Raw genomic sequence first — 17,926 nt, 5'->3', positions numbered from 1 at the left:
AGTGAGAATTACTGAGAACAGAACTACAACATAACCTAACAGACTCAACATTTATAATTGTATAGAGAAATGCATTACCAGGAAAACACGAACATAGAGAATAATTATAATGGAAGAAAAACCATCTCTGAATTCCCAAAACATCTATATCTAGTTTGTAGAAACCAAAAAGAGGAAAAAACACAGCATCTTAGACAGCTAAAGGAGACAATTAATGCAATAACAGACCTCCGTTTACAACTAACTTCAATCCAGGAGCAAATTTCTTGAAAGAACTCCGCATCCCGGAGCTTCTTCAAAGTAACTTGTATGGGAAAGTCATCAGCTTTGAAATCAAGTAATGAAAAACCTCTAAACCATATTTCCACGCACCGTTTGTAACTACCTGTTGCTGTAGGATAAAAGGACAAGAGCCAAATTTCAGAACATTAATTTTTTTAGCACAGCAGAGCCATATATGGCAGTAAGATAACTTGAATGTGTTTTCAAGGAAAGCAGAAGTCAAGAACAAAATTTGAACTGGATAAGCATTATGACAAAATCATAAAGTTCATGTATAGAATTAAGCTATCATCATTGGATGCTAGCAAAGATAAGGAACATTTCCTCCAACAAACAAGTGTAGCTTTTCAATCTGAGACATTACGCTGATGTATTACATGGCTATCTGATTAATTTTAAGCACAACATAAAATAATCAACAAACTGGTAGGAATAAGCAGCTATATGGAGGCTCAAACCAGCAGTCTGATAGAAGCATCTCCTAACCCAAGTTGATAAGCTTAAAAACAAGCTCAAAGAAGTTTAAACAGTAAGCCACAGTGAACACTTAATTAGACAAAACAAATCTGTTCCGAAACAGAAATATAATCAGAATGAGTAAACAAAGCCAGCACACGAAAGGAAATAGGATGATCTTTAGCATAAGAGATGGGTACCAATTCAACTGATAAGAAGTTAACATTCAAGCACTTTCTATGCTTAATTAACCAGGACAGGCATAAGGAAAAGCAAACACGGGATGCATCAGAAAATCTAAATACATTAGAAATGCATGCGATAAAAAAAAAAGAAGGAAATAGTTCGTTGGCCACAAACAAAAAGACAGGTCTCACACCAACAAAGGCCACATTCCTGTAGATAAATTTAAGTTGGCACGAGAATGAATCCTCTCACCTCAGCAAAAAGATGGCAGTTGGCTGTCCAGGAGAAGGAGGATTTTGATCCAACAGAGAGGAAAAACTACCAGCTTTGGCTCTAGCATCATGGTCATTTGCAGACAATATTTCTACCAACTCCAGCCCAATTTGCCTCTTGATCAAGTCTGAGTTCTCCCGAAGAACCTCAATCTCACCGAACGGAAGCTTCAGATTCAAGGCTTGAACCCCAATAGCAATAGCCTCTTCCTTTTTGAACCTCAAGAAAGGCATACAAAGCTTTTGCACTTTCTTAAAGTTTGCATCTTGACCAACTGAACTTTTTTGCAGTGCCCCCAATATCTCCCCTTCTGGTGCAAAAGTACCTGTGTTTTTGTCAAATTTGCTCTGAAGTATATTCAAGCATTCTGCTTTCCATCCATCAAACTGCTCATTCACGTATACCAAACCTGTAATCTTCTCTTCAGCTAGTGTTGCAGCAGGAGCTCCCTTTTTATTGGATTTCTTCGAACCCATGATTTGCTTTTGAAGAAGTTTCCTCATCAAAACAATTGAATCTTGCAAGTACTTGTTGGAAGCCTTAAGAGTTTCATCTGGAGAATCAGCTGTAGGCCAGCCAGCATTCACAACTAATCCATCCTTCCTCAGAAGCTCCCTCCAAACATGTTCAGCATAGTGTGGGCAGATAGGAGTGATAAGCCGTGTCTGCACATCAATATAACGCCATACCAAGTCACGATTCATGCCCCCACTACCACAAGATAACCTGTACTCATCTCTGGCAGCTTGGATATCATAGAATCCAGTCTTTAGAGCCTCTCTAAACATGCATTTTTCATAGTTCTTCTTTGTCGTTAAAACAGCAATGTTTATTTCATTTTCAAACACCCGATCAGCATAAGTAGATGGTGGTCCTGTTCTCAAGGATGCCTCTGCAGCTAAAACCTCTTCAATCCATGCAATCTCTTTAGTGAGGCGAAGGATTGCAGAATTTGCAGTCTCAAACACAAAGTTAGCATCATCCACACCATCTCCAGCATCAGCTAGACTGAACCGAGTAGCATCAGCAGAAAATTCCTCAATGGCCTGACGCAGTGTCCTAAAATTTCCAGTAGACTTAGACATCTTCTCTGAATTGAGCATAATGTGTCCGTTACATCTGAATCCACGTGGCCAGTGATGCTTGGCCATGATTGCTGTATGGTTGAAGATGCAGAATGTCAGATGATTCTGAATGAGGTCCTTTCCAGAGACTCGAAGATCAAACGGGTACCAATATGTAAACTCCTGTTTCATCTTATTAAGAATAGATGGTTCTATTTTTGATGATTTAGGGTATGAACCATCACAGAAGATAAAATTCCAGACATCGTCAGTCATTTCCTCAGGTCTAATAGGATGGGTCTTGTTAGAACCATACATGTCCTCATTATGTAGAAAGTGGGCAACAGTGTAATAAGCCATGTAAATAGTGGAGTCAGATAATGACTCAACAAGAAAATCTGGATCCCATGGAATGCGCGTACCAAGCCCAAAAGATCTTGAGCAAGCCCACCGATTTAGCCAGCCCAAAGTATGCTCAAAGCCATGTTTTGTCTCATCAGAGTAGAGATTCATCTGGGATAAGCACTCCTCGGCCAATTTCTTCCATTCAAGATCATCATATGTGAGGTACCATTGGTCTGTTAGAGCCACAACACATTCATCACCGGACCTTGACATGACACGCTTCTCGGGCTCGCTATACATAACTGCCTCACCCGTCTCAATGAGCTTGGTCCTTATCAATGACTTTGCTTCTTGGACTTTCCTCCCTGCACATTCTCCAACAAGCATGGTTCCATCAGTAAATCCTTTCAAGTATGTCAACCTTTTAGCTTCAGCAAGCTTCTCTTTCTCATTTTGGCTCTTAATTTTCAGGTCCATGCAAACCTTTTCAGCAGCCTTATCACCATATTCTGGAATATTGATTATGGGTATAATATCAAAAGGCACTACCCACTCATCCTTCACACCATACTTTTCCCTGAAAGCTGGTTTTGCTTTCAAAACCTGCAATGCCATATAATCGTCAGGGGCATCGCTAGGCACACTGGTCACGATCCCTGTACCTTTGTCTGTCAGGATGGTCAACATGGGAAGCGCATAAATGACCTTGTTGAAGGAAAGTGGAGACTTCAATGGTAGACCAATCAGATCATAACCAGTCAGCTCAACCAGGCAACTAGGTTGCTTGGGGGTCTTTGAGAAGCCCTGATAGGCGAGGTTAAGGGCAGCTCTCTCTGTCAGGATGAAGACATCGGTATCATTCACTTCAAAAGCTCCATACTTGCCCTCAGGCAGTACCCATGCATTTGTTTGTCCATACATTGTCTCGGGCCTCAATGTAGCAGCAGCTAGAAACACCTTTCTTCCCTCTAATGCTTTGAATTTAGGCGGGAATGGGGGCATCACTTCCATCTTTATAAGAGTGTAATCTTGGGGCTGCACACCTTCACCACTTGCCCTGTCATGATCTGCGCATGGCTGGTCATCCAGGGGAGAGTATACTGTGTATCTTTTATCTTTCACAATCTTCCCCATGTCTTTCAACTTCCTCATCTGCCACTGCACAAATGAATCAAAATATGGATTCATATCTGTCGTAATAAACGATCTTCTCCAATCACATCCCAAGCCAAAATCCTTCAGATCTTCCATGGCCAGTGGTGGAAAGTAAGTCAACCATTTTTCTGGTTTCTGGAACTCTGCTATCTCACTGTCAGACAGCCCAACACTGCGCATAATCTCCCATTGGAACATCTGTCCACCCGATTTCGACACAGCCTTAGACTTTTTTCCCTTGAACTTATCTGGTGGTGGACCAGCATTTGCATCCTCAGGCTCTGGTTGCAATTCTATTGACTCGACCTCTTTAGGGAATACAGGTGGATTGCCAAACTTTTGAATCTCCCTAGCAAGCTTATCTGCTGAGGCCTTAATAGGCATACCAGTGCAGTGAAAGCCAAAAGGAAGGAGCACGTTAGCCCCATTCAATCTATGAAAAGCAGCAGCAAATTCAAGCTTGGAAAGTGAGAATGCATGTCCAAGATGCAAGAACCCATTCATGTACGGAAATGGGAAGTTGCCAAAGAACTTCTCGCCTGGTTTAGGAGTCCCTTCACCAGGTTCAGCACGGAAAACATCTTTCTCATCCCACCAGCCGCTGACCTTCTTCTCTATCTCCAACAGACGGTCCCTCCTTGCAAAACTTTTTCCACTCTCGGTTGCCATTACACAAAATCGACAAGAACTGCATACAGAAAAAACACACAACACCTCAGCCAGGCACCCAAAATCAAACCGCGTGAATGAATGACCATTGAATCGATATAAACTCAAATCAAAACCCAAAATCTTCAAAATTGCGCACGTCCTCTTTTAGAACTTAAATTACAAGCACCAACAAATCAAAAGGAAAGAAAGAAAGAAAGAAAGAAAACCAATTTTTTCATTACTCCGTCATGAGCTTGGAAAGTAGCCAGAGCCCATTAATACATAAAAAAACCATTTTTCGAATAAACTGAATAAGCCCACAGACTAAAAACCGCGTAATTATACCTTGAAGCAGCAGAATTGCAAATTTAGAAGAAAATAATGGAAACCCAATTCAGCTTTGGAGTGTTATATATCAAACAGATTCATTTGACTGGTTTTAAGGATTGATTTACACTTTTCTTTCCGAACGAATCTGACAAAAACAAGTTAGAAAAGCAAGCGCGCACAAGAGAAAGGAAAACAGATAGTACCTGTTGTGATTCAAGAAAAAACGGAGAAACACATTCCGAGGGAAAATTTGAAGGTGTTGTCTCAAGGGATGAAGAGCCAGAGGATTTGACGGTGTCTTTGCGGCTTTGAAGAAGATGGAGCAGGAGGAGACGTCTATCGCTAAGGTCGTGTAGGGTTTAATGAATTCGAGCCTATCAATGAATCCGATGAGAGGGAAAACTACAAATAAGTATGCCAAATACTTGTATGATTTCAATTAAGTACCCACATATCTATATTATGCGATCTTGTCTAAGATTATAGGATTCTAGAGCTTATATCTCGGAACAAAAAAGAGAAACAATAAAAAATATAAATTTATAAAATAGAAAATACCAATACAATGAGAAAACAATTATAGATATTTATTAATTGTTTTGATATATTAATATTAAAAAAATTAAAAATATATTTTAATATATTTTGTATTAAAAATATTCCTAAAAACAACTTACAACATGTTACTAGGTGATATTAGTTGTGCCTCGAGTTATACATTCTTATTTTTCACAATTTTAATTATTCTAAACATTACTTAAGATGTTGTTTTTCAATTTTAATAGTAGATTTTAATTATCATTCACGATTTTAATTATTCTAAACATTACTTAGAATGTTGTTTTTAAATTTGAATAGTAAATTTTAATTATTATGAATAACAAAAAAAAGCACTTAGTAATAGTATCTTAAATGATACAATAAAATACTTTAAACAAGCTTTACTTAATATACACTTTAATAAACTTTTAACCACCCGAGCTATTTACTCTTATTTATTTAGAGCAGGTTTATTTTTATTTTTAAAAAATATTTTTTATTTTTTACTTTAGATTAATATTTTTTTTTGCACTTTTAGATCATTTTAACATTTTTATATCAAAATAATTTTTTTAAAAATATATTATTTTAATATATTTTCAAATAAAAATTATTTTGAAAAATAATCATTTTTACACTTACAAACACCCCCTTAAAAATTATTGCTAGCTGTTTTTGGCTGATGGTGAACTTGAACACTTTTTATTTTTTCTTTATTTTTTTTCTTTTTCCTTTCCTTCTCATTTTCTTAAGATTTTTTGTTTTTATTTTGAAAATGTAAAATTTATTTTTTAAAATTTATATTAATAAAAATCTAATATATTATTTGGATTATATTTTTTTAATGTTTTATGAGTATATTTGAGACACATCAATACATGTATTTGAAATTATGGTAATTTTGTGATTATATTTTAAAAAAATATAGGATTGGAAAAAAATATTTTTATTTATGGTTTTTAAAATATATATTTGAAAAATAAATATCTAGTTAAAAATTATACCAATCGGAGCAAAATGAAAAGCGGATATGCATTAATGAAAAATAGGTTGTTATTACTTTTATAAAATTAGAATTTAAAACATAATTATATATAAAATTCAGAGCAAAAGGCAGAAAATAATTAACAAAAGGAAAAAAAATATAAACTACTGTAGTTTATTCTACCCTGAGTATAAATGCCTACGTGCTAAACATTTTATTTGGAAAAATCAATCATGTCCTTCACAAAAAAAAAATGTCATTGATGAATTTATCCTAAATTTTGCAGTTTAGATGTGGTCAGGTATTGAATTAAGAAATTTTAGGTTAATTTTAATTTTAATTTAATTTGAAAATATATAAATTTTATCAAATCCAATTAATTTGTTGGGTTAATCAATGAGTTAAATTAGATTAGATTGATATCAATTTTTTTCATATAAATAAAAAAATACTGTTCTAATAACAAAAAAATAAATTGTATTAATCTAATGACATAAAAATTGACTCTACCTCCTTTTCAAGTTAGACTTTGTTCGGAGTTGAGTAACTATAAAAATAGCAATCAAGACGTCTTTATAAGAAGATAATTTGTTATTCCTAAGCATGGTTTACTTGTAATATATTTGCTAGTGTTTATTATACAATGTATGAAAATTTTGTCTCAATGAAAAAATAGAGAATGAAAACTTTACCTAAACTTAATAAATACTTATTTGAATGAATAATTTTTTTTAAATACAATTAGATTTATCCTATTTGTTTGTTGGAAAGTAATTTTTTTTTGAAAAGTGAATTCTTAGAAAATTAATTATTTTCTGATATTTGGTAATTTAATGAAAAATAAGTTGAAAAACACTTTCCAGTGTTTGGTTATGTCATAAAAAATGAGTTGAAAAATAGTTTAATAATATTTTATTTTTTTCAAGTTTATTAAAATAATAAAAAATAAATCTTACAAATTAAAAAGTTGAATGAGAATGAAATTGAAATTTTTTTCATAAATTATCTCGGATAAAATAAATAATAATTAAAATAATAGAGATAAAATTTTAAAAAATAAAAGATGAAAAATTTAAAATAACAATAATAATTAATATTTCATAAATTATTTCAAATAAAATAAGTAACAAACAAATGAATAAGGATCAAATTTGATAGACAAAAATTTTCAATAAAAAAATAATAAGAGAGAAATAAATAACAATTATAAAAATAAAAACCAAAGTTAATATAAAAATTAAATTTTAAGAGATAAAATTAAAAAGTAAATATTCAAAATAAAATACATATAACAATTAAAAGTTCGAGTACTAAATTTAATATAATCAACAAATAATATGACATTTCTAATTTTTTCATAACTTCTAGAAAGTGTTTTTAGTTTAAATTTTTCAGAAAAATACTTTTTTACAAACCAATTTAAACTTTTCTCTAACTAAAAATTATTTTTTAATGATAAATAAACACAAAAAATCTATAAAATAGCTTTTTAGAAATTACTTTCTAGAAAAGAAATATGGTCTTATGTTGGTTCGGGTAAAACTTAAAGCTAAGAAATTGGACTTTAAGCCTGAATTAAAAAAAATAACCTTTAATTTTTTTTAAAAATTATATATATATATATCAAATTAATTATATATTAAATAATTGTAAATTATAATATTTAAGTTTGGATTTTAGATTAGGGATGTGTACATGAATATACAATGAATTTTCAAAACTCAAACTAAATTCAAGTCAAGTTCGAATATGATTTAAATAGTTATTTTAGGTTTTAATTCTAATATAAACAGCACAAAACTACTACCATTCATAAGAAAAACCTAAATTTTGGGATAGTTTATTTGTTGTTATGTTTTTTTTTTAATATATATATAATTTTGAATACTTTAAATTATTATTTTTTTAATATAATTTTCTATCATTTTAATATTCCGACTGCTATCTAAATCTAAAATAAAGCAGTAGTGGGGGGCACTCCTAGCCTCGACAATTGACATTGATAGGGAAACAAGAAAGCCCCAAAGGACAAAACTCTCTCTCTCTCTCCACTTGTTCCTTTCTTCGTCCAAGAGAAACCCCAAGATAAGAAAGACAAGCCTTGCATATCTACCTTCTCCATCTGGATCGCAATCATGAGCAACGAATAGTAAGCCAGTCCCACTCCTTCTCTCTCTTTAAATTCTTTCCTTTTTTTCATTTTTCGCTAACATTATATTTTTTTTCTAATGTTTTAGTGATTATCTGTTCAAGCTTTTGCTAATCGGAGACTCCTCCGTTGGGAAATCTTGTCTGCTTCTCAGATTTGCTGTGAGTTTCTTATGCTTTGGAGACTATCAATTATAAGTATACATTTTGTTAATTTTGTATGATTACACGGTTCTTAATGTGATTACTAGGGAGACGGGTTGATGTTTAGTGATTAGTGCTTAATTGGGCTTCTAATATAGTGCTAATATCAGTGGGTTATTGTTAAATGGGGTGGTGATTAGTGTTTAAATTCAACTGGGTTTTTTGTTTCTCATTCTGTTTCGTAATTTCTCAGGATGACTCTTATGTAGACAGCTATATCAGTACCATTGGTGTGGATTTTGTAAGTTCTTCTGCTACGTTTCTTGCGCTGCTCATGTGTTTTGATGTTTTTTAAAAAAGAGTTAAAGTTGGTTATTTTGTAGAAAATCAGAACTGTGGAGCAGGATGGAAAGACAATCAAGCTGCAGATTGTGAGTATAGATAACTGTCTTTTCGTTCAAAGATGGTTTCTTGTTCTGTGCCTTTTTTTCCCGTATTGAAATGGAGATCGAGGGTGATCGCTAACTAGATATGTGCGCATCTGTCTCGTTGGAATGGAATAGCTGGTTGATATGAGTATATGGAAATTTAGCTGACTGGTGTTCTTGAGTTGAGGTTGTATGTATTCATTTGCATGCCACTAATTAAGATGGTTGAAATTATGAGTCCGGTGATATTTTAGATAAGCAATTAAAGCCCTTTGAAATTGTTTAGTTTATGTTACCAGTCTGAAATAATGCAATGGCTCATAGTCGAGAAGTGTCAATGACTATTGCGCATGTTGTTGGTTGGCATCTTAAAATTTGTCTAACATGACTATCATCACAAATATACTTTAACTTTTTTTTCCTCCTAACGATTACACTTGAAAGTTTAACATTTTACTGGTTTTTTCTCTTTTCAGTGGGATACAGCTGGACAGGAGCGCTTCAGGACCATAACGAGCAGTTATTATCGAGGAGCACATGGGATAATTGTGAGAAATTCTCCATTGTCTCTCTCTCTCTCGCTCTCTTGCACACAAGACTGACATGCCCAGATGCATAACACACACATGCTGCTGATTATATGGTCTCCCCCACGTGCTGCTTTTACTGATTTCTGAAAACAAACTTTATGCTTTGGGAAATTGTGCGGTGATTATGTGCATTTTACCATGCTATATGAAGTCATGATCAAAAACCTAATAATTTGTTTCGTGTGGGATTGCAACAGATAGTCTATGATGTTACCGAGATGGAGAGCTTCAACAATGTCAAGCAGTGGTTGAATGAGATTGATAGATATGCAAATGATAGTGTCTGCAAACTTTTAGTTGGAAATAAGTGTGATCTAGTTGAGAACAAGGTTGTGGACACTCAAACAGCAAAGGTACATCCATTTAAATCAGTTATCTCCGATGTGATATTAAATTTTCTTGAGGCACTACCTACTGTGCCAGAGTTTCTTCTGGCCAAGTGTGCTGAACCATCAGGGAAGATCTTGTGTCGAGTTAGGACTTAGGACCAGTTCTACTCTATGCGATAACCTAGTCCTGTTAATTATTTTCTTTTACTTCAGTGGTAAGAGTCGGTGCTTTCATTTAGCATTGCTAATTTGGTATGCCATGTATATGCACTGAGGGAAAGTTGTTCTTACATCTTCAGTAAGACCAATAAAAGTTTATTGAAACATGTACTTCTTGAAGTGCTATTTTCATGTAATATTGTCTAGTTCCCATATAGGTGGGCCTGCATGTTGCAAAATCTTGAGACCCATGGTTCTCAAATGTACAGAACCAGAGATTTTTCGCATACAAATGGGCTTATCCTTCTTGAGATGATGACCAAAAGTTCCTTGAATTATTGTTTTTTTATCATATAGCCATATTGAAAAGGTTGCTTTTGTGCATGTCTTCTAATACTAAAAAAAGGAAATCCTTCTATGGATGTATGTAAATTAAGTTATGTTTGCATTTACTGTTGATGAAGCAATGAGTGAAATATCAGTAAACTTGAAGGGCATTCCAACTGATGTTTTTTTAACAGATACTGGTTCGGTTTGTAAATTGATCTTTCTTTCTTCTACCTGGATAAACTGCAGGCATTTGCAGATGAACTTGGCATTCCTTTCCTAGAGACAAGTGCTAAAGACTCGATAAATGTGGAGCAGGCATTCTTAACCATGGCTGGTGAAATTAAGAAAAAGTAAACCCACAAATCCAACTGTTCTTGCTGCTATTAATTCAACTGCCGACTTTATTGATTGCCAATACCACTTGTTAATTATTAATAATCATTGTTTTATCTGGACGTTATCTCAATTAGCTATTTTAGATTTTTTAGGAATGAATCATTTTATAGAAGACACGTGTTTTTGACACCCAAAGCCATTACTGACAGCATAAATATGTTATTCTATGTGCACCCTTAAACTGGAAAGGTCAGCTATTTTAAGAAAACGCAGCTTGAAAGATTCTAAGATTCTGTTTTGGTGCATAGTTAAGCTTGGAGATGTTTGCCATCATATTATTAATCTCTCATGCATTATCTCTGCCAAAATCCTGTCGAATTGGTAGCCGTGATGCAGTGTATGCTGCACGTGTGATCCATGGACTAAAATTAATGAAGTTGAAATCACTTCCTGTTCCTTATTAAAGTTGAAACAGTCTTAATGCCCTTTGCAATCTTCTTTATTTTCTTCTCTCTGTTTCTTTTATGTAAAATTATGCACGGAGTAGATCAAAGCGTAACTGAAAATCTTTTGCAGAATGGGTAACCAGCCAACCGCTAGCAAGTCCACTGGAACTGTTCAGATGAAGGGGCAGCCAATCGAGCAGAAAAACAACTGCTGTGGTTAACTGTCCGTGTTGTAATTTTAGTAGCTTGTGTCGAGGTTCTTAGGTAAAAATGTGCTGTTGTCATCGTAATCACATGGATGTTTCAGAAACTGTCAGATATTCTGTGCTTGAAGTTGTCTATCTGTGAAGAAAATTCTTATGTTGTTTAAGGGATCAAGATTATATTGAAATGTAATGTGAATGTTAAATATCTGAAAGAGGCAACTAATATTCTCTCTGAAAGCAGGATGTGATGGCAAAGCAAAGAATGATTTGCAAATTGGTTGGGAGTATTCTCAAGCAATGCAAATGGCACTTGTCCAAATGCCATTAAATGTATCTTCAGTGAAACGATATAAAAATAAAATAAAAATAGGGCTAAATTAGTCACAAGATTGTAGCACTGAACAGCGTGGTCGGTTATTTAGGCTGTATGTCGACCTGGATTTGACTAAGTTAATGTTCAAAATGGTTTGAAGAAAATAAAAAACAAAGTTCACGCCAGGTTTACGGTCGGTGGGTTACCTTGTCAGGTTAGAGGACAAGGTGGAGAGTGCAAATAACTTAGGACTATGTAGCATCTGTGCTGCCACTACCTTCCTTGGCCATAGCCTTGCTGGAAATTGGAGCGGCCTCGAGGGCTGTCAGGAAACGATGGAAATGAACGATCTAACTGCTGGGAAGCATTTGGATCTAGCAAACGAGTTGCAAAACTCAATTTAAGCGTGAAGGTTGGCTCCTTGCGTCCTCCCCTCTAAGGCCCTTCTCTGCTTTCCATGAAGATACTATGGGATGATGATGTCCAAGGTGTAATTTACTCATCTTCTTCATCTCCAAGCTATCTAAATGTAGTTATAAAATGTGATCTAACTTGACAAATCAACTCGATAACCCACCTAGTTAAGTTTCTGCTTTAATTGATTTTTTTTACCAAAACAATGTAGGACTGTCATCTCAAGGTTTTTTTATTTTTGCTGCTGAACTCATGACCCAGGCAGAAGCTAGGTGAGAGGTCGAGTTTTCTTACACACAGAAAAAATAAATATGCATGCTACATGATCATCCTAGCATGGAGTGTTTATGGGTCATTGTCGAAGGCTTGTTTTTGTTACGGATTGTCTTATATGTCTGTTGCAATCACCACCATTGCTTCTCTCTCCATTGTTCTTCAGTTTATTTCATGCAAGGCAAGTCAGAGGATGCGAAGGGTTGCAGAGATACAACACCATCAATAACCACAACACTAGGAAATGGATGGATTAACAATATCACTTTGCAAGATGCATTTATTTGGTAAAAGCACACAATCAACAGCTATATTTCCATCCCTACATCAATGGCATTCTCTGCAATCATTTACCAAAGCGATCTCGAAGCAAACTTTGTGATACAGTAACAAGAACATTAAAAAAATACTTTCAATATATCATGTGAAGGCATATGAAATTTCAACAACAATACAGTTCGAACATGGAAAAATTAGGAAGAAATAAAAAAACTGATCTGGATCGAGTGAACATGGCAAAAAGGGTAAGAAAATAGTGAAATCCAAAGGGGAAATTCAGCACAACAACACTTACTCTTTCAGGATGAAGAGCAGCAAGTCTTTTTAGTGTTGGGCTCAGGTCCTCCAACTACAATTGTCTTCCCGTCTTTGATACTAGCAGGTGCCGACTCTTCTGAAGAAAGTGACTTCTTACTAATTATCCTATATATCTCTGAAAGAATTGTCTGGAAAGCCTTCTCAACATTTGTTGCTTCGAGAGCTGATGTCTCTATAAATGCAAGCCCTTCTTTCTCTGCATAACTTTGAGCATCCTCGGTAGCAACCGCTCGAAGATGTTTCAGATCAGTCTTGTTCCCAATTAACATGATCACAATATTGGAATCCGCATGATCCCTCAGCTCCTTCAGCCACCGACTCACATTTTCAAATGTTGTTGGCTTTGTAACATCATATACAAGAAGAGCTCCAAGGGCACCCCTATAGTAGGCACTGGTGATTGCTCTGTATCGCTCCTGTCCAGCTGTGTCCCATATCTGAGCTTTCACAGTCCTCCCTTCAACCTAGCCAGAATACAGAATGTCATTATGCAGCACACAACAATATGCTTTTAGAAGTAAATAAATTTACAAGCATGAATGAAATAGGATGAAAATCATGTAATGTTGACACAGAAACCAGACAAGTAGATTGTGAAAACGTGTATGTCCTAATCTGGAACATGGGAATCCATAGCAAATGCACTTATCATGCGGTTTGGTATGCATTTTGAAGTGCTTTTAAATTTAGCCTCAAATGCAATTTTAAATTGTAACCAAAAGTCACAGATTCCTGAACCTGTTTACAAGTGTCAGTAATGTCAAATGAATAGCTCCAAAGTAGCTTTAATTTTACAAAACTAGTAAAAAAAATAAAGGCACTTTCAACAATACAAATTACTGAACACTTCATAGGAACAGCCAAAATTACTAAACTAAACCTTAGCTTGTAATGCATTCAATATATATTTCTATGTTTGATAATCAGGGCTCTTCTAACATTTTTAAAACATGTATCTTCAGTCTCTTGCACATAATCTTGGAACATCTCACACTCTTAGATGATCAAGAGTCTTTTCTTTTTTATCATCATGTCCCAAAGCCAAAAGTTATTCTCGATCTATATTTACTTTCACACTTTTACTTTTAAGGCAGGTCATGTAATTTATCTAAACAAATAAGGGTCATTTTAAAAAGGAACATGTTTGGAAAGTGGAGAAAATAAATTGACATCATAAAATGAAAGAGTGGAGAATAGAAATTTAAAATAAGACATGGAGAAACTAGCTTTTTGAAAGATGTGAATTCAACCTCGCAATAGCATGGTAAATGAACAGCAGCAAAAATGCTTATAACAACACACATGGGACAAAATGGACTTCATCTTGCATGGAACTTCAAATTTCTTTTTCCATGGAAATAGGCTTGCCCAAGAGATTGATTCTAATAGATATGACCCAGTCATCCGATTGACCATTACCATCACAGCCAGGGTAACAAACTATATCTCCAAGTTATTTAAGATCAGAATTACATTTTTCTATGATCCATGGCTTCATTTAGAGCTCAGAGAAGATGGTAATGATGAAGAAGAGATCCTTCAACATCACATTTCAAGTGTAGGCAAAAGAGAATGAAGATATGTTTTATAATGGAACTTCAACATTTTCTATGTTTTTTTAGGAACAAAAGATCTAAGAATGGTTTAAATGGGTGGGGCAAATCCATTTTTAGCACATGAAGGGCATGCAATCTCATACAGTCCTACTATAATCTCCTTCAGAAAATGAAGACAGATCTCAGGAACCCTTACTAGCCAAGATATGCCACCAATAACTAGAGGTAGCAGGAGGATGGCACCGCTATAAAAGCTTTGGCAGTATTTTCGTGCATTGGTGCATGTCTAGTCTGAAAAATGTCTAAGAGTATCGATTTCAGAACTACAACTTGTTAAATACTAATGCAAACGCTGCTTATTAGTATTTCATTCCAATTTCCTTTTCTTTTCAAGCCTATTCCATTATACTTCTTTCATTGTTAGTTTTTTTTCCATTTTTTTCTGAAATCCAGTCCAATTCATAAGCAACATAGCTACGATCCTATTTAAACCCTAACAGGTAGCATCAACATCAGCCATATTGTCAGCCTTTTTTCTGCGATGGAGAATACTGAACGGTTAGAATAATGTAGCACACGCCTATCATACCATATTATCGCTCTTTGTTATCCAGACATCGATTCATGATAACTTTGGCCGACAATACTAGCATAAAATGTAGTTCTATCACAGCCCAACAATATTGAACAGTTAAGAGTAACGCAACATAGGCCTATCATTGTGTCTTCCACTTAGTGAATGATCTGAGCATAGAGTGAAGAGAGTGTGGCATTGAGGTTTGATGGGAAAAAACTATTCTAACCTCAACACCAGACTCTCTTCACCAACAATCAATTTGCTCTGCAATGGAGAATATTGAACATTTAAGAGTAACATAGCATTCACCTATCATACCATATTATCGCCAGTATTCAAACCTCAACGCCACACTCTCTTCACTCTATGCCACTGCCACTCACATGGATGGTTTCTACGACACCAGCGCTGGTCAAAATTCTGATACAGTGTATGAGCTCTTCCTATGTAGAGGAGAATTTTTTTGCAATGGGAGAGAGAAATGGACTTGATGCAGCTGAACTAGCAGAAAATGGAGGTTCTATGTGACATTTCTTTTTTCTTTATGGCTATCTTATACACTCTATCACAGCTCAACAATTTGAATGCAGATACCGTTTCTATATTAATTCATCTACTTACACCACAAATAATTATTTCTCATCAAACCTCAATGCCTCACTCTTTTCATTCTATGCAAACGCCACTCACAAGGATGGTTTGTACACCACCAATGCTGGTCAGAATTCTGATATTATATGGGCTCTTCCTATGTAGACACCTCCCCTAAGTTATGTCAGAGTTACATCAAGACTTGAAGATATCATGTAGAGGAGATACCTCCCTTAAGTTATCATAGTTGCATCAAGGGTTTTGTTTGACCAGCACTGGTGTTGTAGAAACCATTGCATAAAGTGAAGAGAGTGTGGTGTTGAAGTTTGCAAGGAATAAACTATTTGAAATGTAGGTAGATGAATCCGCATAGCACTGGCTTTAAGGTTTGATGGGAAAGAACTTCAATAACATTTCTGTAAGAATTCATCTACTTGCACCACAGATAGTTATTTCCCATCAAGTCTCACCACCACTCTCTTCACTCTATGCAAAAGCCACTCTCAAGCATTGTTTCTACAGCACCAGTACCAGTAATTGTCAAAATTCTGATAGTGTGTATAGGCTCTTCCTATGTAGAAGAGTCTTTTATTAATTTTTTGTGATGGAAGACAAAAATGGAAATTTATGCAGCCAGAGGCATCAGAAACCACAACTCAGAGGAGGTGTCTTCTCTACATAGGGAAAGCCCATGTACTTAGAGACGGTCCTTCTTATAGCAACGTAGCATACACCTATTTGAATATCGATGGGTCTTTTGAATATCAATACTATTTATGTCCGAATTCATCTACTTATATAGCGTAATGTTGAGGTTTGATGGGAAAGAACTACTTCCAGTAAATTGTTGAATACCGATACCATTTATGCACGACTTCATCTGCTTACACTGCAAATAATTCTTTACCATCAAACCTTAACACCAAACTCTCTTCACTCTATGCAAATGCTGCTCTCAAGGATGGGTTCTACAGCAGCAGTGCTGGTCACAATTTTGATAGAATGTATGGGCTCTTGCTGTGCAGAGGAAATACCTCCCCTGAGTTATGTCGGAGTTGCATCAAGACCACCAGTGAAGATATCATGAATCGATGCCTGAATAACAAAAAGGAGATAATATGGCATGATAGGCAAGAGAAGATACCTCTCGTTTATACTATTCCCAACCTTTTATTATCCAAAGCACGCCCTTTGTGATTTTATGATATAACAGAAATCCAACCCTCGTAGTTCCTTCTAAACATCCTCTCAAGTCAACAACTCATATCTTCTTAAACCTAAACGTAGCAAATTCAATATTAATTTTTTATCTGTCTAACCTCGGAGGTTCCTTTCATTTACATTACTCCAAAATCTCTTTTACCACCCAAAGTTCAGATCCAGCAACTTCAATTAAAGTGACTGTGATCATCATTTTACCATTTCCTGTTTTTACCAAAAATTCCACTTAATTATCAAACATTCACTCACTAATACCTCTGAAAGCACACAACTGAGCAAATAATTTCAAACAAAAATCACAAAAATCCGATAAAAAACAGAATAACAAAAATCACAAAAATCCGATAAAAAACTTCAATCAGATCAAACCCTAACTTAACGAGATCGAACCAGAAACAGTTGAGAATTGCAGATAAAAAAGCAAACCAGTAGCAAAACATTCAGAATTGAAGTAGATCAAGCAAAGTGTAGCAGTGAGTAAATAGAGAGAGAGAGAGAGTAAGGTAATAGTAACTTGAAGAGTGCGAGTAGCGAATTCGACGCCAATGGTGGACTTGGACTCCAAACAGAACTCGTTGCGAGTAAATCGGGAGAGGAGGTTCGATTTCCCTACTCCTGAGTCGCCGATTAATACCACCTTGAACAGGTAATCGTATTCCTCGTCGGCTCTCCTCGCCATCCTTCTCTTTTCCTTTTCTTTTTATAGCCTTCAGAAAGAAAGAGAAAGAAAGAAGACGATGAGATGAGAAAAGGAGAAGACGATGTCTTCGCTTGGATCGTTTTCTTTCAAAAATCAAATCAGTGAGGAGTCTGTGAAATGTCAAATGTGTCCCTCCCTCTCTTCGGATTTTTTTTTTTGGTAATATGACCGAAATGCTCAAGCGTTTCGATCCGCGTTCTGATCGTTTTTCAAAAATTTTACTGAAACACGACTGAAGAATGCGGTAACCCTAACCCCCACACCATCGTGCCCGGCGATGCCTGCTGCCTTTGGATTATGG

General features: G+C 35.3%; 3 protein-coding genes across 3 annotated transcripts; 1 reads left to right on the top strand and 2 right to left on the bottom strand.

Moving 5' to 3' along the window:
• Nucleotides 1-31: 31 nt before the first annotated feature.
• Nucleotides 32-5,105, bottom strand: LOC105128416 (leucine--tRNA ligase, cytoplasmic-like). Its single transcript, XM_011030071.1, has 3 exons — nucleotides 4,946-5,105; nucleotides 1,177-4,449; nucleotides 32-391 (listed from the first exon to the last, which is right to left on the bottom strand). Exons 2-3 carry the CDS (start codon nucleotides 4,428-4,430, stop codon nucleotides 382-384), a joined length of 3,264 nt encoding a protein of 1,087 aa, XP_011028373.1. The 5' UTR covers nucleotides 4,431-4,449; nucleotides 4,946-5,105; the 3' UTR covers nucleotides 32-381.
• Nucleotides 5,106-8,268: 3,163 nt separating this feature from the next.
• On the top strand, nucleotides 8,269-11,620 carry LOC105128415 (ras-related protein RABD1). The gene is made up of 8 exons (XM_011030070.1): nucleotides 8,269-8,416; nucleotides 8,505-8,577; nucleotides 8,813-8,860; nucleotides 8,943-8,990; nucleotides 9,464-9,535; nucleotides 9,775-9,930; nucleotides 10,642-10,745; nucleotides 11,308-11,620. Exons 1-8 carry the CDS (start codon nucleotides 8,403-8,405, stop codon nucleotides 11,396-11,398), a joined length of 606 nt encoding a protein of 201 aa, XP_011028372.1. The 5' UTR covers nucleotides 8,269-8,402; the 3' UTR covers nucleotides 11,399-11,620.
• Nucleotides 11,621-12,700: 1,080 nt separating this feature from the next.
• LOC105128414 (ras-related protein RABA2a-like) lies at nucleotides 12,701-17,854 on the bottom strand. The gene is made up of 2 exons (XM_011030069.1): nucleotides 17,440-17,854; nucleotides 12,701-13,444 (listed from the first exon to the last, which is right to left on the bottom strand). The coding sequence occupies exons 1-2, from the start codon at nucleotides 17,602-17,604 to the stop codon at nucleotides 12,962-12,964; spliced, it is 648 nt and encodes a 215-aa protein (XP_011028371.1). The 5' UTR covers nucleotides 17,605-17,854; the 3' UTR covers nucleotides 12,701-12,961.
• Nucleotides 17,855-17,926: the final 72 nt, after the last annotated feature.

Source organism: Populus euphratica, unplaced genomic scaffold (genome assembly GCF_000495115.2).
Source record: "Populus euphratica unplaced genomic scaffold, PopEup_1.0 scaffold14.1, whole genome shotgun sequence".
NCBI classification, from domain to species: domain Eukaryota; kingdom Viridiplantae; phylum Streptophyta; class Magnoliopsida; order Malpighiales; family Salicaceae; genus Populus; species Populus euphratica.
This window is presented reverse-complemented; position numbering and strand designations above follow the sequence as displayed.